At 34.6% G+C, this 22,110-nt stretch overlaps 1 protein-coding gene across 1 annotated transcript in view; it reads right to left on the bottom strand.

Annotated features, from left to right (window-relative positions):
- Window positions 1-241: 241 nt before the first annotated feature.
- LOC110350345 (uncharacterized) overlaps window positions 242-22,110 on the bottom strand; it is a 90,725-nt gene continuing 68,856 nt past the window's right edge. The window contains exon 4 of the mRNA XM_087190701.1: window positions 242-4,112. Coding sequence (XP_087046827.1) covers window positions 3,893-4,112 — 220 coding nt within the window. The 3' untranslated portion in view covers window positions 242-3,892. The remainder of the gene's footprint in view (window positions 4,113-22,110) is intronic.

Here is a 22,110-nt window from a genome sequence, read left to right as displayed (position 1 = left end):
GCAGGGATGGTTCAATATATGCAAATGAATCAATGTAATACACTATATCAATAGAGCCAAGGACAAAAGCCATATGATTATCTCCATAGATGCAGAAAAAGCATTTGACAAAATCCAACATGCATTTATGATAAAAACCCTACAAAAACTTGGAATAGATGGTCTCTACCTCAAACTGATAGAAGCCATCTATGAAAAACCAACAGCCAATATCATACTAAATGGTCAAAAACTGAAATCCTTCACACTCAAATCAGGAACAAGACAAGGATGTCCACTATCACCACTCTTGTTCAATATACTTCTGGAAACATTAGCCATGGCAATTAGACAAGAGAAAGAAATAAAAGGAATAAAGATAGGAAAGGAAGAAGTCAAATTGTCATTATTTGCAGATGACATGATACTCTGTATAGAAGACCCCAAGAACTCCACCAAAAGTCTTCTAGACTTAATAACCAAATTCAGTATAGTAGCTGGTTACAAGTTCAACACACAAAAATCAATAGCTTTCCTCTCCACCAATGATAGACTCACTGAGAGAGAAATAGGGCAAATAATTCCTTTCACAATCGCATCCAAAACACTGAAATACCTAGGAATCAACCTAATGAAAGAAATCAAAGACCTCTTCCCTGAAAACTATGGCACTCTGAAAAGAGAGATTGAAGATGATATCAGAAAATGGACAGACATTCCCTGCTCCTGGGCAGGAAGGATCAATATAGTGAAAATAACCATACTTCCAAAACTGCTATCTAGATTTAATGCAATTCCAATTGAGATCCCAGCAGCATACTTCACAGACATTGTGAAAACAATCCAAAAATTCATTTGGAACAAGAAGAGACCCAGAAGAGCAAAAGCAATTCTAGGTAACAGAGACATGGCAGGGGGTATCACAATCCCCAACCTGCAACTATACTACAAAGGTACTGTGATAAAAACAGCATGGTACTGGCAAAGAAACAGACCTGAGGACCAGTGGAACAGATTAGAAGATGCAGAAACAACGCCAGACGCACTCAGCCATCTCATCTTTGATAAAGGAGCCAAGCACCCTCACTGGAGGAAAGATAGCCTCTTTAATAAATGGTGCTGGAAAAATTGGGCTTCAACTTGCCAAAGATTAAAACTAGACCTATATCTCTCACCATGCACTAAACTAAAATCAAAATGGATTAAAGATCTAAATATTAAAATAGAAACTGTGAACCTGTTGGAACAGAGGTTAGGTAGAACTCTTGAAGACATCGGTGTAGGAAAAGATTTTATGAACAAAACCTCAGTTGCCCGTGAACTAGCACAAACAATCAACAAGTGGGATCTCTTCATATTAAAATGCTTCTGCACAGCAAGAGAAACCACCAGCAGTGTATGTGGGAAAAAATCTTCACCTGCTCTTCCTCAAACAAAGGTCTACTATCTTGAATCTATAAAGAACTTTAAAAGATCAGACCTCCCAAATTTAAAGACCCAATCCAAAAATGGGCATCTGAAATGAACAGACATTTCTCACACAAAGAAGTAGAAATAACAAATAAATACATAAAAAAATGTTCAACATCACTGGTCATTCGAGAGATGTAAATGAAAACAATGCTGAGATTCCACTTCACTCCAGAAAGAATGGCTGCTATCATGAAATCCACCAATATCAAATGCTGGTGGGGCTGTGGGGAAAAAGGAATCCTGCTCCACTGCTGGTGGGAGTGTAGACTGTTGCAACCACTGTAGAAATCAGTATGGAGATACCTCAAAGAACTAGGACTGGAAGTCCCATTTGACCCAGCTATTCCACTGCTGGGGATCTTCCCCAAAGAATTAAAAGAATCATACCACAGTGATATATGTGGACCCATGTTCATAGCAGCACAGTTTGTGATAGCTAAAACTTGGAAACAGCCCAAATGCCCATCAACTGGAGACTGGATCAAGAAAATGTAGGGTTTTTCAAAATAAAATGGAGTACTACTCAGCCATAAAGAATGAGAAATTGGAGACATTTATAGCTAAATGGATGCACATTGAGGCGATACTCTTAAGTGAAATAAATAGGACACACATTTATAAATACCAAATAGTTTCTCTGGTGTGAGAAACTGAAAGTGTAAATAAGGACTAAAATGTATAATAGGTAATGTGAAATAGGAAGAAAAGGGGCAAAGGGGAAGGAAGTAGGAGGGCTAGGGGAAAGGATAGAAGGGAATGGGATTAATATGAGAAAACGGAAAAATAGAAACAAAATCTTTGTAAATAGGGAGGAATGGAGGGGTTGAAGGGAGGGCTGGGAAAGGGTGAAAATAAGAACCAAGAGAGACTATGTAAAGGTGCAATTTTCCAATGATGAATGTCATTATATTGTATACCTACAATGTACCAATGATTAGAATGAATAATCGATAATGCAAAATAGGAAGAAAAGGTCCAAAGGGGTAGGGGTAGTGGGAGGGGCAGAGGAAAGGAAATAAGGGAAAGGAAAAATGATGAGAATTGGGAAAAGTGGAAATAAAGTCTTTGTAAATAGGGAAGTGTGGAGGGGGTGAAGGGAGGGCTAGGAATGTGGAAAAAATAAGAACCAAGATGCATCATGTAAAGGTACAATTCCCAATGAGAAATGTAATTGTGTTGTATACCTACAATGTACCAATAAAAGAATTTAAGAAAAAATATATAAATTATCTTCTGAGCCCCACTTGAAATTACAACTAAAGAACCTTATTTTCTAGGAAACTTTAGTTGACCAAATTAAAAGTAGTTGATAAAGTGAAATACAAGACTACCATAGGCTTTCAAATTATATTGGCCTCATTCTAGCTACTTATTGAGGAATTTTTAGAAAAGTTCCTAAGTATGATTATGCCAGTTTTCTCATTCAGCACCATAGAGATTATATTACCACATAGATTTCATGGGAATATTAAATGAGCTAATTTTTTGAAAGAGCCAAATAATGGCTGGCACATAGTAGGCATTCAATAGAAGAGTTAAGAGTAGTGGGAGTAAAGCTGACAGCAGTGGTACTAAGCATAGCAGCTACATACCAATTAGTTCTTAATTTGCACAGATCAGATAGGCTTAAGTTTTAATTACTACATACAACTCTTAGCTCAATATGAAAAAACACAATCCTCCTAACAACAGGGCTCAAATTTTAGTTATATTTGATACATGTATTAAAAGTGCATAAAATACAGAGTTTACTGTTAAGTTTTTGGTCCACAAATCACACATAACTGACCCCCATCATATTAGTGATCAATCACCTCCTTTCCTACAGAGCACGTTGGTGATTGGTCACTGCACATCCATTAGTCACTTCATACATACACAGCAGTACTCAGTTGGACCTCCTTCCTCCCAGTGATATACACACAAAATGATGCAAAAATGGATTATCAAAGGAGGGAACTCATAACAAAAACAGAAGTGAAATGAACAAATAAAACTCTACCAGAAGCAAAATACAAATCAATGTAAATATGGTGATAGTTAATCTTGGAAATTTTGGCGTTGCTGACATTCAAGAGATTTCAGAGGAATTTACTAAATGAAGAAAGTCATTGTGACAAAGTAAAGGTGCCCCAGTGAAAATGACACTGGCCAAAAATAGAAAAACTGTTGCATTGAAGGAACTTACAGAGATAATTGATGGTTATTGCTAGCAGCAAGACCCCATGCTGAGAGCTGCTTCAGCCTTAGAAAGGAGTAGGACAGTTTTGCCAAGACTTTTGGTAGATGTTCACCCCTGCAGCAAGTTATTCAACAAGAAGAAAAAGACAGCACTATTCCAACTACACCTTACAAGTTTTACCTTTTCTCAACCTTTCTAATATTTTTAAACAGAGCACTGAATAATGTTAGTTTCATTATTTTTAAATTTTTTATACCTTTATAACACATAGTAAGAGTTTTCAATGCTGTAATAACAATCTTTAAGGGTCATAGAAGAATCAGAATCAACCCCATTCATTAATAATATGCTTTTGCGCAGTAAGTTTTGTGGTCCCATGCCCAATGGGAACCCGCTGTCCTCACTTTGAGAGGAGACTGCTGTGTATTCCGCATGCTTTGCATCTTTCACCAAAATTCCATCTCCTTTTAGGTTATATCTGGAAAGATCAGGGAGGAAGGATGAGAGAAGAGACATTATGGTCAAAAACTATGAATTGCAAAAAAAAATAATTATCTACTTTGGAAACAAGTAGTCCATTCTCACAGTATATATCCCACACTTTCATCTTTCTCTACCCTAAATATGCAGTGCCCAATAATTTAAAAAAAACATGAAATACTACTCAGCCATAAAGAATGAGAACCAAGAGACATTCATAGCTAAATGGATTCATGTTGAGGCCATCCTCTTAAGTGATATAAATAGGACACATGTATAAATACCAAATAGTCTCTCTGGTGTGAGAAACTGAAAGTGTAAATAAGGATCAAAATGTATAATAGGTAATGTGAAATAGGAAGAAAAGGGGCAAAGGGGAAGGGGAAGTAGGAGGGGTAGGGGAAAGGAAAGAAGGGAATGGAATTAACACGAGAAAAGGAAAAAATGGAAACAGTCTTTGTAAATAGGGAGGAATGGAGGGGCTGAAGGGAGGGTAGAGGAAGGAGGAAAAATAAGAACCAAGAGAGATTATGTAAAGGTGCAAATTCCCAATAATGAATGTCAGAATATTGTATACCTAAAATGTACCAATAAAATGAATGAATGAAAAAAAAGGAAAACATGTACATGAGTTGAGTAAACTTCCTTACAAATTAAAAAAAAGAAAGGCAGATTACAATTTTTATAATTGTTTTTTAAAACTTGGAAGCAATCACACAAAGAAGATGTAACAAATTTAATTAATCTCTATGCCTAAGCAAAATTATTCTCCTCTAAGTACCGTGTAATGCTTTATCTGGGCAGATTTAAGTATCCCCAGAGGTTGTATTAGAAATATTGTGCAGAAAAAGCCAGTTTTCTCAGCTTGCTAACCACACAAGTTGTAATAAGGATAAGGAATAGAAAAAATAATAGTCCCATTACTTTTTATTGAGTTAATCATATGATGATGACACACAGAAACAGGGAAACTGAATGACCGCTCCTTTCCCTTCATTCAGCGGCGGACATGGCACTGCCCTGGTGATTTTCCATGGTTAGTCCTAAGAGATTGTGATCCCCAAGGCTGCAGGTCATTAGTTTCCACACCAGTGAGAGACAGAATGGGAGGCTCCTGAAGTTCGAGGTGTCTGACCCTTTAAATACTGGAACCCTGAGTAGTGTTAAATCTCACGAGATGCTCATCAAAAACTCCTCTTCCTTCTGCCAGTTCCTGCTGCCATCCCTGATCTGCAATAAACATAGCTGCTTGCTACTTACTACAAGGTATGCACTTGGCAATTCTTTTCTTGTGTGTCCAAGAACCTGGACTACTTTGGCCCACTCAACTGTAACAGTGATGCTTTCTTTAGTGCAGATATTGTAATCATTTTATTTACTAGGGTTATATATGACACAGACAAAGCTGAGAAGTATCAATCCATTTTCTGGTCCTAAATGGCAGGTAGCCAGCTGTATATGTAGTTGTTATAAATGGTATTCATACTAAATTTTATGTAAGTGAACAGAGAATAAATTGTTCAATAAGAGGATATATATTTCATCTTTAATCTATGCATTGTAGTTTAATTTCAATATATGCACCATATTTTAAGAAAGAAAGAAAATCCAAAGGAAAGACAGACCAATGCTCTATTCTTACGTGCTATAAAAGTAAGGAAGACTTCAGCTCACATATTTTGATGACTTGGTCAAAACAAGAAGTATTTTTAAAAATTATTTTATTTAAATTTATTTCTCAGGACAAAACTTTTCTGAAACATAGTTTCAGGAGCTGAAAACCAGAGAAAATAATAGAGATTTTAAAGGTTATGATTACAAGAAAAGCTTTGAGAAATTTCTATAGCTACAACCTGAAAGGCATGTTAAGTCAGATTTGCTTTAGCTAAGCTTATTTAAGTATTCATTCTTCAACTTAGCTATTAGATATTGATCCACATCTTGGGATGATTACCAGCAGTGCACGTAGTTGAGGTTATCTTATTTATCCAATGCTTACCAGCTATGAGATGTGATGCAAAATATTTAACATCTTTGTGACTTGGTTTTTCCTTATATAAGATGCAAATAATAATAATATTTAACCCATATAGTTTTGTAATGGTTTTCATTTATTTCAAAGAGATAATATATATAAAGCACTTAGAGTAATCTCTACATAAAATAAGATCATTCATTCATATAATAAAAACGAGAGCCTACTAAAAAATAAAATGACTCCTTCTAATTTGGGGGGATATATTAGTGACCAAACAAAGCCACTCCCCTCAAGTAGATTACTATGAGGAAACAGGTAAATACATTTTAAATCACATACCAAGTCAATTACGAAGAAATTGAAGGAGGGAAAAATGAGATAATATGTAACGTTGGATTCCAGTGTGTAATATTATGCTCAGGAAAGACTTCTTTGTAGGTTAAATTTGACCACTGCTGTAGGAAATTCGAAAATGATCCCTCGTGCAGATGTGCAGAGAGAGCAGTTGGTGTGGTGGAAGCTGCAGCTGCAAGGCTCCAGGGCGAAAGTTTGCTGAGGATGTTCAGAGGCATCCAGGAGGCCAGTGCACCCAGAGTGCATAGCGTAGGAGAGTGGTAAGACATAAAGTGCTGGAAAACTAAGGTGCTACGTCACAGGGAAATGTAGCGGGATCACTAGGCAGCACAAAGCGCTCCCTTTGTCTGAATTAAGGAGAGAACAGCCAACATGATTGTGGCTATTTCTCCATTCACTGCTACCTGCTACTACTGCTACTTTATGAATTCCTTCAGATGTCAAATTCCTGAGCCCTGCTTTTCATCGTGCACCTTCTCCTACTCCACCACTTCGTCCTCTCAAATTGTTGACTCCATCCCCCTGGCCCTCTTTTTCTCTCCTTCCTTCTGATTCTTCTTAGTAGTAAGAGGCCTTTGCCACATATCATGAAACGATTTTTCAAATGTACATGTTTTCATCAGCAAAGCGGTATGACAAAATATTTCTGAGATTATTGATAGAACGTGTGAAAGTGTACATTGTATTCTTCACATACAATACATCTTGGAAAGTAATTGTTCAACCCAGTTATGCTCCCTGAAGTCCTAGCTACTTAGGAGACTGAGGCAGAAGAATCATTTGAGCCAGAAAGTGGAAGACCAGCACGAGAAACATATCCTCAAAAAATTGTTCAAGTTATATTCATAAATGTCTTAAATAAATTAATAATTGAGTCTGAAACTGTGTAGCGTTTGGAAATATATTTGAGGGGTTAGGGTAAAGTTTTCCCTGAACCACTGAAAAACTTACTGCAGTGTTTCCAGAAGTAATATTTGGTTTATTAGCAGCATTTTAATTATATAACACATTTTTTCAGCACTCAATATGTATAACTCTCTTAGAAATAACTCTATGTGGTATCTCTGTTATTAGTATCCCCACTTCACAAATGAGACAGTTGAACCACAAAAAGATTAACTAACTCACCAAAGTTACAGAGGCCATAAATGAGAAACTGGACGTGAACCCCGGAAGTACACCTCCTCATCCTCTCCCCTTAACCTGTCTGCTGTGCTTTGGTGAGATTCTAAGACAAGGCCTCAGGAGAGGAATATACCCAAGGACACAGCCACTTAAAATTAAAAGAAAAAGAAAAACAGCAGTACAATGGTAAAGAGAATAGGAGATGATTATTTAAAGTTTAAAAGAAACAAAGAGTATTGCACATCAAAGCAACCAAGAAGTAAATGGAACTGTTTTTCTCTAATTCAAATTGAGAAAAAGCAACGACACTGAGAAAAAAATCGTAATTTGTTCTCTAGTCTCACTTTTGCCAAAAAAGATCAGCTTATAATTTTCTTTATCATGGTTTATTACTTTTCCATTTGCATTTCTGTACAATGAGCCTAAACATTAATGCTGTCATTTATTGTTAACCATCTGATCTTCCTTATCTTTGACCTGATTATTACGTTCTTAGCTCATGCAAGAGCTTCTGCTTATTCAAGTCTTTATTTACAAATCCATTTACATACTATAATTGTGTACAATGCATAGACAAATACTGGAGGAAATTTGTAAATCTGACCAAAGTTGCATCTTTTCAGAGATGAAAGACAAATTAAAAGTAAATACTATATTTAATGTCAGAAATCTCAAATCAAAGTTTCAGTGACTTACATGAGGCCACACAAAACTACAGCTGTAGAATTAAAACTGGACAGGCTTTGGACTAACTCCAAATTCTGTACTTGGGTCTAATAATTTATTCTTCTCTCAAAGGAGGCACTTATTCAGATTAATGCGCCTGTATGTGTGTGAGTCCTTTTGCCATAACATTGTAGCACTGATTTTAAAATTTCTTAATTAAATACAATTAGCCTCTAAATATCAAAGAGTATATTTAATTTAGCTACAAATTAAACATGACAAAAAGATTTATTTTGACATTTTTCTTATTAAAGTGTTGATAAATGGATACCATTATTAAAGAAAGCCATTTACTACTCAGGGTCAACTCAAGTACAGGAAAAAAAACCCACAGAAATTGTCCATTCTTATACATTTGAAAGGCAGCTTAAAATCTTATTTTCAAAGGAATATTTTAAATAACTGGATAGTATTTCATTAGTACTAAAACCCATCAGGTGAAACCTCACAATTTTACTGGAATGGACATTATTTTCATTCAAGGTCATTTAATTAATAACTTAAACTACCATATTTTATCTTAATTTTTTAATTATTTGAAGTAGCATACAAAATATAAAAATTGCACACATGGATGGAGTACATACAAATTTTCAATACACATATATACTGTGCAATGCTTTAATGAAGTTAAATGTATCTTTCTCCTCAAACATTATCATTTCTTGACAGTGATCACACTCAGAATCCTTTCTTCTAGCTTTGGGAGATAGACAGCATATATGTGTGGTCCACCACAGTGTAAAAGCAAGCCAGAGCCTCCTGTTCCTACCTAACTAGAACCTAGGGCCATTGGTCAGCCTCCCCCACCCCACTCTCCTGGCCTCTGCTAACCACCATTTGCTACATTAATTGAAATTAGATCAACATTTTTGAATTCCACATATGAGTGAGATGGTGCAGTATTTGTTTTTCTGTACCTGGATGATTTCACAGATCATATTGATCTCCCATTCCATCCATGCTGAGCATATGACTAAATTTCCTTCTTTATGGTCAAATGATACTCTGTTGTGTGTGTACCACATGCCCTTATATATTCATTAGTTGTTGGATGTTAAATTGTTTCCATTACTTGGCTATTGTGAATAGTGCTACTGTAAACATACACCGCTAGTGGAGTTGCAGGCTCATATGGAACTTAATTTTTAATGTTTTGAAAAACCTCCATATTGTTTTCCATGATGGCTGTACTAATTTACACTCTCTTCAAGAGTGTGCAAGTCTCCCACACACACACATTTTGCTAACACTGGTTATCTTTAGTTTGGGGGGGTTGTTGTTGTTTATTTGTTTTGTTTTTTGGTTTGTTAACAGCACCTTTTCTTACTAGAGTGAGCTTCTATCCTCATTATGGTTTAGATTTAAATTTTCTGATGACTAGAGATGGGCATTTTTTATATATTTGCTGTCTATCTACATATATCTTCTTTTAAGAGATAACTATTTATACCTATTGTTCCTTTTAAATTGTATTACTTGGATCTTTGTTTTTGTTTTGTTATCACTTTTGAATTTTTGGGATTGCTTTTGTATTCTAGAAATTTACCCCTTGCTATTTGCATAGTTTGCAAATATTTTCTGTCAGTTCATAAGTTGTCTCTTCACTCTGATAGTTATATTCTGCTTTGAACAGAAGCTTTTTAGTTAGATTTTTCCTCATATTTGCCTATATTTGTTTTGGTTCCTTGTGTTTTAGAGGTCATGTCCAGGGACTCTTTGCCCATTCCAAAGGGAAGCAATTCCTTTTATTTTCCTTCTAGCAGTTTTGTTAGTTCCTTTAAAAAATAAAATTTGTGTTTAATCTGATTTAAACATTATATATACATCTACAGAAACATTGTATGGTGCCTAATTGATATGTAAAATTTTTATATTTATCAATAAAAAAGCAAATTTAATGTAAGTTATAAAAATAAATAGAGGGGAAGAAAAGGTACAGGAAGACTGATTTTAGGTACTAATTAAGAGTTAGGAGCAAGACGTCCTGAGGTGGTACTGCACAGTAAAGTGGCTGGAGAACAATAATGTACTGCACGGTGCAAAAAGAAATATTCCGAATTTCTTACAGAAACCATGGCTTCAAGTTAGAACCCCCTGATAAAATTTGCTTTGAAAATAATGAAGCAAGCTTACAAAATCAATAATATGTACATTTTTAATAATGTTTGTTTCCGTGTTAAAATTTAATACATTTTAATATAAATATTAATAATTAAAACATGGGAAAAACTTTCTCATGAAAAGATTCATTATTCAAACAAATGGATCATTCTACAAGATAATTCAACCTGAGAAAATAATGGGCCAGTAGCAAATTGACAGAGAGCAATATTCTGGCTGGTATAGACAGAATTTTCGAATGTGTAGATACATTTACAACTAGATAAACTATGTAAAATCTGCTACACTAATGTGAGCAGTTTCAAAAATAATAAAAACAGCTAACAACTCATGTCTAATTAGTCAAACAGACAAGGGACTACTTCAGCACTCCACGTAAATGGCCACTGACAATACTGAGAACACTATGCACATTTACTCTAATGACGAGGCAATAAAAACGTTGAAGATGCTTTGAAGCAGAACTTACTTAGCTGTTAGCACAATGAAGTTCTAACGTTTCCAGAGATGTCTATAAAAGTAAGTTCTCTATTGTTTGAACATGTTTTATCTCATGGAGAGAACTTTTATGTCCTTATGCTGATGATAAACATTTGTTCAACAGGTAGCACTGGTTCTTTGCCAGTGGATACTTTGTCCCCATAGTGGATGGCACATTAAGCACAAACAGGTCACCCCTCAGCCTGGTTTCCTGATATTGACTGGTGATCCAACTTTTGTCTCTTTCTCAGTTCACGCATGTTAAGCAAATGCTCAACCGCTGAATTACACTCCAGCCCCTAGTGATCCATCTTGATGATTCTCTCCTCTTTTTAAAAAAAATGACTTATTGGATTCATTTATTTAAATATTTTGTGAAGATGACTAATTACAGATGGGGAAAAAAAAACAAGCCAAACATTTTGTAATGAACTGTGTGTAGTTCATTTAACTAGAGCATAAAGATTGGTACTAACAATTCTTTTGGAGCTGCTTTAACCTATCACTTGTAAGTACTAAAATGGAAAGATTTATGTAAGATCCTGAAAGCTTACAAATGCTGTTGGATTTAAGAATCAAGCAAAGAATGTAAAGTAGATATTGTTATCATTTTAAAGAGTTAATTAATCTTAAAGGTCTTCAGTAACTAGTACAAAATGGACACCTGGAAGATGATAAGGCCAAAGCTCAAGTCTATTTTTGGCCAATTCTCAATCCCATGTTTTTAAAATGTTTCAGTGAACAATCCTTACAAAAATACAATTAATTCTACCTATGTCGTAATTATTTCTTTAATCATTTATGTAGACGAACATTATTTAATATCTGTAATGTGCTAGCCTCTGTTGCAGGTACTGAAAGTGGATTGAACAAGCCTAGAAATTTTTTTTTTTCCTTCTCTGGGAGCTTAAATCTGGCAAAAGAAGGGTTAGCAGTTGACAGATAAAGAGATAACAGACAGACAGACAGATTTATTTAAATGATGACAAGTGCCATAAAGGTCTAAAATTTAAAAACAGATCTTCAAAAATCTAGAAGTAAAACAAAGAATGGTTAGTAGAGGATATAGGCATACATACAAACATAATTTAAATGGTTATAAGTGCCAAGCAAATCTCAAATAAAACAAAAACAGTGAGGTGTAATTAACAGCAATAGTCAGGCAAGGAAATGCAGCAAGACCAGCTTGGATTGGTTAACGTTGAGAAGCACTTGGAATCACTGATATTTTAAGTGAGCCCTGAATGATAAGTCAGCCAAGAGAAAATTTTCATTATGAGGACAGCAGTGTGAAATGGGATGAACATAAACTCCAAAGCTAGAATATTTTATACCTGAAATCTGGCTCTAGCATATAATATCTCTGTGACCACTGGCAAGCTCTTCCATGGCACAGTTTATTAGTTCCCTCCTGAATAAAATACAGAAACTGATAAGATTTCCCTCAAATTTTTATTATGATATTAAATGATTTGTTTTACTTTTAAAAAATTGTATTTGTACCTAAACAGAACAACACTGTATTAGTCTAAGTAGCGATCACCTCAACCATTGTCCTTATTCCAAGCAAAATAAATTTCTTTTTAATATCTTAAAGCTGGAATAAGCTTGCTGATGTCACTAATATTATTATCATCCTGAATTTAGAAAAGACTGAGCCAGGCCACTGAGTTCAGTGCTATACTTCAGTCTTTTTCCATCCTAGTTTTCCAAGTATATTGAATAGAAATACACAAATGTTTGGTTAATTCCAGCTTATTATGTCTGAGACAGTCAAGGTGATGATGAGTACTGGCTTTAAGAATTATAAATAATGTGCAATTAAATGAACTTACAATAAAATTCCATATAGTAACATTTTACCATCTGTACCTTATTACCATAATATTAAAGTACCAATTCACCACAATGAATGTAGTCACTATGTACTCCAAACATATGTTAATAAAAATAAAATTTAAAAATGTATATTATAAAATACATAATCTAAAATTATAAAATATATAATCTATATTAAATGAACTTATGATAAAATTCCACGTATTAACATTTAACCGTCTATACCTCATTACTGTATTATTAAAGTACTAAATGAAGATTACACTACATTTTAAGTGAGGTGATCGCATAATTATATTAAAATATTAACACAAAGACAAAAAAGTCTGCAGGTACAGATTTCTAAAGTTCTTATTAGAGTATTACAGAATATATTTTTTCTATTTCTACCAATTTAGTCATATACTTTCATTCACATATATGCAAGTTAAGAAAACTAATTCAAGATATCTCAGTGAATTAACTTCCCTTGGATATAATTTTCCCCACAATCCGAAATAATTTGTTTATATAAAATGTTGATAAATAAGAGTGAAAAATGAAGTAATCTAAATAAGGTGATTGTCATTAGATTGTGTGTGTAAATAATTGCAATAGCAGATTTAGAACAACAACATAAATCTTTCCTAAACACAGAAAGATTGTGAAGTCCTATGTAACAGAAGTCTTTAAGAAGTGAATCCTTCCAGTACATTCCAGTTGGCAACATTACCTACCACTTTTATCTAGGGGGGAAGGTATACTTTCATATGCTGAGTTTGAGATCACAGAGGAAAAAGGCAAGCAAATTTCAAGTCATGAACAGATTACCAAGATATTTCACAATCATGTAACTGTCCTTGCCCACTCAAATTCAATACCTAAGCATTTTTTCAAAAGCATGTAGCATATGTTATCAATGAAATTAACTGACTTATGCCTTAATAACCTCATTTAACTGACTAGGAAATATATTAACAATAGTAAGGGAAGAAAAAGAGTGTTTAAATGTGAACGGCTTGGCTTATTATATTCTAATTTTCTGTATCACATCTTCTACCCATTTTCTCTAGTGTACAACCCAATAATATCAATTATAAGCAATTTTTCTTGGTACTGGTATTTAAGGGGTTTTAAAACATTTTTAATGTATTCCTTAACCATCTATTTCTCAACTTACCAAAGCTTTTATTGAAGTTAGTGTCAATTTTCATGCTTGAATGATCCGCACAGGAATGAACTAAAATGAGCAATCTATTTTTTTCTGAAGTGAAATAAATCGTAAGAAATATTCAATTAACAGAGAAAAAAATGCTTGGTTCCCTGATACCAGTAGGTACAAGTTTGTTGAGATGGTAGGTAGGTAGGTAGGTAGACAGATAGATAGATGAGAACCTACTTCTTTTTCTAGATGTTTACCTGAATCCAAACTTTTAAGGACTTTTATATAAAATAAAAAACCTCTACTTTCAGATAGTTATTTATTTTTATATTATTACTCATTTTCCCAGTCTTGAGAAAATATAGGACTGTTAAATAAAATATATTTTAAAGGATGAATTAGGTAATAAAATATTTCTAAATAATTAGCTCCCAAAATGAGTCTTCATATTACTTTCCAAAACCAAAACCAAATATAAATGTCGTGAGCGTTCATTAAAGATCCAGTCATGATTCGAAGGTTTCCAACAATTACTCATGTCTTTAACTGCAGGCAATTAAATAGCTTTGTTTATGTAGTATGAATTATGAAATAAAAATATAAATGTGGGATTTTTATTCTATCCTTGTAGCTTTCTGTTTGACACTGTCTTTAATGTTTATCGATGAAGAGAGTTGCAGAAGTATTCATGGGCAAATAACAACAAAGATATCAAAATCTTAAGACTGACAGACACTTTATTTCTGCATTGCCCCTAAACTGAAGGAAAGACATCACCTTTATTCTGCTACTGAAATTGTGTTATAAAGTTTGAAACACAGAGAATTTATGCACAATTTATGAGGAAGCTGGTATTTCACTTGCGATTTAAGATTCTATTCTTCTCCATATTTTCTTATGAATAACTAAGTAAAAATAAAAATCACATTATAATTATTTCTGTGAAATATTCTGCAGAACAAACATGAAGTGAACATTTGCCCAGCCATTTTGAGAATTAGGTTAATGGGTAACGTCTGACATAAACACATTTACATAGTGGAGGAAATTTCTAATAATTTCTTCTCAGATAAGCAAATTATAAATGGTACAGGAAATAAAGTTCAACTGATGAACGTCAGGACAGTAAGTAAAGAATTGAATATATTTTTTATTTCTAGGAAGAAGATAAAACGTCTAATCACCCATGAATAAAACATAAATCAATAATGAAAATAATGATTCTAAAATGTGCATTTGTGAAAAGAGAGAAACAGAAAGGTTTGGCCTATTCAAGACGAGGTAAAGTTTGCACAACCGGAGACTCTATGTGTTTTCCTGCACTACTGATTGGACACAAATCTACCCTCTCAGACTCAGCCCTTGCTAGAAATGGTTAGTTTGGGTTGAAGTAGATGCCTGGCATTGTACCTGTCTTAGTCAGTTCAAGATTCTGTAACAACAATGCCATAGACTGGGGGTCCACACGATGGAAATTTATGTCTCACATCTCTGGAGGTTGGGAAGCCCAAGATCCAGGTTCCAGCAGACCTGATTTCTCACAAGTGCCCATTTTCTGAGCTACAGACATTCATCCTCCATCCTCACAAGGCTGAGAGGAGAAAGTGGTTCTCTTGTGTCTTTTTATTATAAGGGCACTGATCCATTCCTGAGGGCACCTCCTTCTGACCACAGACTCACTGCTTGATACCATCACATTAGAGGTGAGGATTTCAGCAGATAAATTGTGGGTGAGGAAATCTATTCAGTACCTAACAGTTCCTACTCCAATGCAGGCTGGATGGAGCTAAGCAAGAATATAATAGAGGAATGGTTAGAATAGTAACAGTAGTTGAGGAATAATAGATGACAGGCAATTTCACAGACAGGAATTCTAATGCAGCCCTAGGGACACACACACACACACACACACACACACACACACACACACTCTGACACCCTGAACAGTTCTTGGATTGGAAAAGAATTCAGTCAGTGACTTAGATTTTATTATCGAAAACACAGACTCATCCAGTTGGCATAATCCTTCAGTTGAGGGGAAATGCAGAAATAAAGTGTCTGTCAGACTTAAGATTTTGATATCTCTGTTGTTATTTGCCCGTGAATATTTTTCTATCAAAAATAATTAAATTTCAGATCATGGATAGTAGCTCTGATGCAGAAAGAAATTCAATGTTTTAGGGACAAAGTTAAATGTTACAAAAAGTGTTTAATGTAAAGTGAATTAAATGAAAGAGACTGGATGTAGCACCCAGTAAATGACTTGCTATGGCAACTCATGAAATTCAAGCCAATGTAGAACAAAGCTGAGCAAGTGCCTCAGTGAATGTGCTGAGGCAAGGGAGAGAAAATCAAAATGTAATTTGAGGGTACACATGGAGAAACCAGAGAGAAAAAGAAAGTAGGAAAAGTCTTGACTTTGAGAAAAAAAGAATAAATATAACACTGAAATGCAATTTACTCAGACAAAAATATACTCTCCCATTTAGCATAGATTACATAACCGAATAGCATTTACTTACTCATATTTGTACTCCTGGGCCTGACACAGAGCTAAAAAATATTGTTGACTAAGTGACAGTTGAAGAAAAGATAAAATCTTACCTGTGTGAAGACTTAACAGAAGTCCAATTAGAAACAGAGGATTTAGTCACCTATAATGAGGTGGGCTTGGATAAAAATCCCCAAACTGAGATTCGATTCCTTCTAACTGAGAATCTCTAATCTGAATTGGATGTTTCATATGTGGTGAGGAAAAATTTTACTTATAAACAATAGTGAACAAAATGTCTTACTTTAATAACAAATTTTAAGTTTAAAAAGTTTATCATTTTCATCCTTCCTGCTAAACTGACTGAACGTGAGTTTTCCTATCTCAGTCAAACCTTCCTTGAAGACTTATGAAAGGAAAAACAGGGTTATACATTGCAATGAAGAATATTAAAGTCAGATTTTGAAGGGACTTGAAGATGGGTCTAAGGATTTGGGGCATTCTTATGAGGAAAAACGGCATAACACGTCTGTGCCTTCTAAAGAATACTGTATCTGAACTATGGAGGATAGTTTAATGTAGACATATTACAGACAATGAAGAGATTTTATAGGATTAATGATACTAAAATGCAAAAAAGTAAAATAACAAGTTAAGTGACATTATCAGAAGATAAATGAGACAAATGCAGAATGTGGAACATTCTGAAATAGAACTGTTGTAGTCTGTTCAAAAGATACACTTATGGGAAAATATAGGAAAATTAAAAGATAGTTAAGAGACTTAATAAATGATATGAATAATATTTGGCTAGATAGTGCTACTCCCCCTAAAAGTGCATTTTGGAGACTATTGGGGAAATCTAATATTAACTATTTCTTTAAAGAAGTTCAAGAAATTATTTTTAATTTTGATACTGTATCAATGAATTGTCACATACCAGAATCACTTTATAGTTAGAGTTGTTAAAATGTTTAGGGTTGAATTGTTACCATTTTTGAAATCTACTGTGAAATTATTCAATTACAAATATATATACATATATATAGTGTATGCAATATACAAAGTATGTAACAAATATCAGAATATTAGAATATAATTTACATCATACTTATTTTACTATTCGGTGTATTTTGAGTATATTTGATTTTCTCAAAACAAATATTTTAGAGAAGGTATAACATTAGTCTTATTTTTGGAAAATGCCAAAATGCAAAGGACCAGCTGAGGAAGAGTCCAAGGGAAAAAGGATCTGAAGGGCATGTTGGGAAATGAGAAGAGAAAGCAGAGAAAAGAACAAAAGCAGGAGTTGGAGACATCGCTCGGTGACAGAGAGCTTGCCTTGCACGCAGGAGCCCCTGGGGTTGAGCCCTGACACCAAGTGAAGGGAGGGGCGGATAAGGCTGAGAATTTCATAAAGTAGGCAGTATTTCAGTGTAAGTCTTCAAAAGTAGGTAATTTTTTCATTCTTCAGAAACAAATCTCTGGACTTGCAGTATAAATCCCATACATAATCATCCCTAAAAATTACAATTAATAATTACATGGAATTTTAAATGCTGCTTTTAGAAAACGTCAAAAACTTCAAACTACTAAGAAGAGCAGCTGCACTTGTGTCTGTCCCCATGCCTTCTTTTCGTGGGTGTTTATTCACTTAAACTTGACCTGTGCCCGCTCTCCTTCTGTTTATGAGTCCTGGTTCCTGATTCTTGTGGAACTGAAGTGTTTTGTCTTCCAAGCACATCTTGCTGGGTCCTGAATGGCTTACACCCTAATACTCTAATTCTCAAAGGCTTATCTGCTACACTGATATCAGAGGATCCTTATGAAAGAAACATCAAGGGCCATCCACATCTGAAATGACAGACTCAAATTATGGAATGAGGTGCCTGTGTGACTGGAGAATTTGTCATAGTTTATTGGATCTGGGTTGCTCCTTTCAAGTCAGATCTAGGACAGTACTAACATGAAGCCGACACCACTAGCATGCACTGGCTACCAGAGTTTTGACCTGTGTCACTTACTCTAAAAAAGCTGTATTGATGCAGACACTCACTGTTCTAATAACAGGGTGTAATTGTCCTCTTTTGTTCACAGAAAATTCTGGTGAGCTGTGAAGATCGAAACAGTGTCTAATTTCTAAAATAACACTTTGACGGGAATAACAGTACTCCACAGTTAATGGCAATACCAACCTTCTCTGCTATACTTTCTTCCTTTTCTTAGAATAAAGGCAGTTTGGGAAATCAAATTTTAGTCAGTGTCTCTCTCAAACTATAAATACTTAAAATAAGTTTAAAGCAGTACAAATGACACAGAACCTCAGCATGAAATGTGTTATTAAAAAATCCAAACCAATAAACTAGTATCAAAATCAGATTTGCTTTAAAACTTTTTAAGGAGTTGGATTTACAAATAGCAGAATTGATATTTTTAATACTCTACATTGAAGGACCATGTCTAATACTAGGCCATAAGGAATAAAATTAAGTTAATTTTCTAGGTCCATCCAATATCTCAAAGATTATTTAAGTGCAAGAGAAATTCCATTTCTTGGTGAAAGAAATAATACAACAATCAAACAAGATTGCTCACTATTTTAGTTAATACAGCCTCTCTATTCTCAAAGAGAAAGGTGGTATTTCCAATATATGTGGAAATATTTTATTATACTAAATTTAAAAATTTTGATGGCATATTTAAAATGCCTGTTCAAAACATGACTGCATTGTAGGGCATCTGGCACAAATTTGAGACATTTTATATACAAAGAACTCTGAGATTATAATTAAAAATATTTAGGAAATGAAACCTAACAGTTGCTACAAAACTGGAAGTAATTATTATGTTATATAACAACACTTATTCTTTAGAAAATCACTCCATGGTGAGTCAGGTGAAGTGTGAGAAAGCCAGCTCCTAAGAGGCCCTAATTACAACCCAACTGACTGCTCCAAAGAAAGAAAGTGTGGTGTGACCACACTGCCCCTTGGGAGACTTGAGTGAACAATGTCCCAAGGACCAACACAGCATCTCCCAAGGAATCATCAGGGTCCCCCATGGCTGTTGCGCTCTTCATTGTTTATGAACTGAGAAGATGAATTTTAGCACCAAGTGTTCTAGAAACATTAGTGAGTGTTCTATTGTTTGCTTTTTGTTTTTGAACCTAAGGATCACTCGTTTGTTAAAATACGGTCTGCTGACCTCTTGGGCTGTATATGCTCACCTAGACCACTGGCTGTCTTACTCCTTCTAGCAAATCTTTCAAACATGTTATGATTTTCTTATCCCTGTAGTATAAAGAGGTAGAAATGATAATCTCTTTTTTGCTATTTTAATTTAGACAAGGTAGTAGTGTACCCTTAATAGTAGCTTCTGTTTTGCTTGAAATTATTTTTTGTAATTGACTCTGTTACTGCTTGCTGACAGCTTAAAAGTTATTATTTAAAATAGATTCTGATTTTGCTCTTTTTCCTCTATCCTAAAAGAAAAAACACGACCTTGAATTAAATTATAAATGCTGGAGTCAGTTGCTTTGCAGTTCACATGGATGACACAATGGTTTTTATTTCAAAGAAGTAAGCAGACTAATTTCATAACTAATAATTCCATGTAGTGGTCAGAACAAAAAGGGAGGGACAGGAGCTATGGAGTATGTTTCAATATTCTCAAACCCGTCACAAATGCTATCACAATTACTTTCCACAATTCATCATATGTGGTTCTTCATTCTTTTTATTGTTGCATAAAAATTTTTCAAGATCAAATATCTAGTGAATGACAATTCTTGATCTGATCCAAAAATTTCTCTTATTCCAGTGTCCCGGACTCTTTTACCCCAAAGCCACACCTGTCCTAACTCCTCTCCTCTTCTTCTCTCTCTATATCCTTCCCTTTTCTCTCCTTATCTTTCCTCCACTTCATCTTTCTCCTCCTTTTCTTTATCTTCTTTCTTCCTTCCTTCCTGCATGAAATCCTCCCAGCTATCTTTCTTCTTGCAGAATTCCCCCAGAACAAGATGAAACAGACAATCAAACGAAAACAGACACTTATGTAAGTAGATTCTCAATTTCAAATTAGTTCTAGTTCAGGTGTTGCTTCACCTCATCTCTTCTTAAAAATTTTTAAGATTATTTATATCAATCAGAAGATTCTTAAAACTGTAAGAAGTGAAGGAGCTGATTTACAATTTGTTTTCCCAACAGCAACAAAATCCTGGATTTTATCCTATTATTTATACAAACATTTGAAATTTGATAGTATCAACACAGAATCCGCAACTAGTCCACACATCGGTGCACTGGAATGTTTCTCCTTACAAGGTTCCTTTTACCTGACACTCTGGTACCTTCCTTCTCTTCCAGTTACAACACAGTCCATCTTGCATAGCCCAATTTAAATACTCTTTTGCAAATTTTTCTGATAAAAATGTAGTCGTAACTAATCATTTGTTCCTCCATGCTTTTATGGGATTCGTGCTGACGCCCTTCTTCTGTCCCACCAGGTCATTCTCCTCCCTGCCTCCTGTGTCTCTGAACCTGCCCTTCATGGACAGCCCCCTTGCCTGTGACTTGATCCACTTGGAATCAGTCAAGGTTAGATTGATCACGATGGTGCAGAGGGATAGAGAGGATGGACATATTTATTCTTCTGGTTCCCACATTATGATATCTCTGGGTCACTCAACCTAGAGGAAAATCCATAAATTGTTCTCTTCCTCTGTCTCCATGAGTTCCAGGGACGATCTCCACCATCTATGTCTCTAAGCCAAGGCGGCAACAGTCCCACCGTCGCCTTGCTTCACTTCCTGCCTCCATGTTCAGGAATGGTTCTTTGATAAACTCTTTTTACGTGAACCAGTTTTTGTTCTCTTCTGCTTATTTGCTGGAGCACTTGCAATATTTTGTGTGTGTTTAGATCATAATGGTTAAAACACTGTAGCACATCTTAAAGTTTTGTAAATATTTATCTCCCCTCAAAAAATATAAATTATTTGAAAAAATCTTATTTGTGTCTATATCTCCTAGCATGCACACACACACAAACACACACACACACACACGTATATATGTTTTCTGTATATTAAGCACAAATACATGCTTTTTAAATTGAGAAGATGTACTGTGAGGTATTTGTTCTTCCATCTAAAGATAAAGAACAATCAAGTGCAAACCCTTACTTTAGAGGCTAACGTTTATCAGCTCATAGGCTTTAAATATGTGATTTAATTTTTTCCTAAATCACTCCTAGACATTGATGGAATTATGTCAGTTATTGGCGAATGCAGAAAACCTTTAATGAAAGGTCACAGCCATGATTAGAGAATCAAGGCTTAAAGGGCACTGTATGAAATTTCATGTTATATTCTGCGTAAGATTAATTTAAATGACTACCACTGTTGCCAAAAAATGCATTTTCTTTCCTGTTGATATTTTATGAGTTTGACTGAAATGTGTGTTGTAATGAAAGAAACAATCAGAGCAATTCTGTGATGGAGGAAATGCTGAGGATGACAGTAGCTAAATTCAATTATAGCATTGTTGTAGTAATTCAATATATGGCTTCTATCAAATTCTATATTAAATAAGTATATCAATTACTTAATACTTTGGAACTTTCATCTCATATTCTTTGTATGTTATTCTATAACAAGGTTTTATTTAAATCTTTAAATTTTTATTTATAGACCTACAGACACATACACTCACACACACATATAAACTCCAAATGGATTTTAA

The sequence above is a fragment of the Heterocephalus glaber genome, unplaced genomic scaffold, assembly GCF_053883595.1.
Source record: "Heterocephalus glaber isolate CG9 unplaced genomic scaffold, H.glaber_assembly_v1.0 deba00001555, whole genome shotgun sequence".
In the NCBI taxonomy this organism is placed as follows: Eukaryota; Metazoa; Chordata; class Mammalia; order Rodentia; family Bathyergidae; genus Heterocephalus; species Heterocephalus glaber.
The sequence above is the reverse complement of the archived record's forward strand: the minus strand, read 5'-3'. Positions and strand labels throughout refer to the sequence as shown.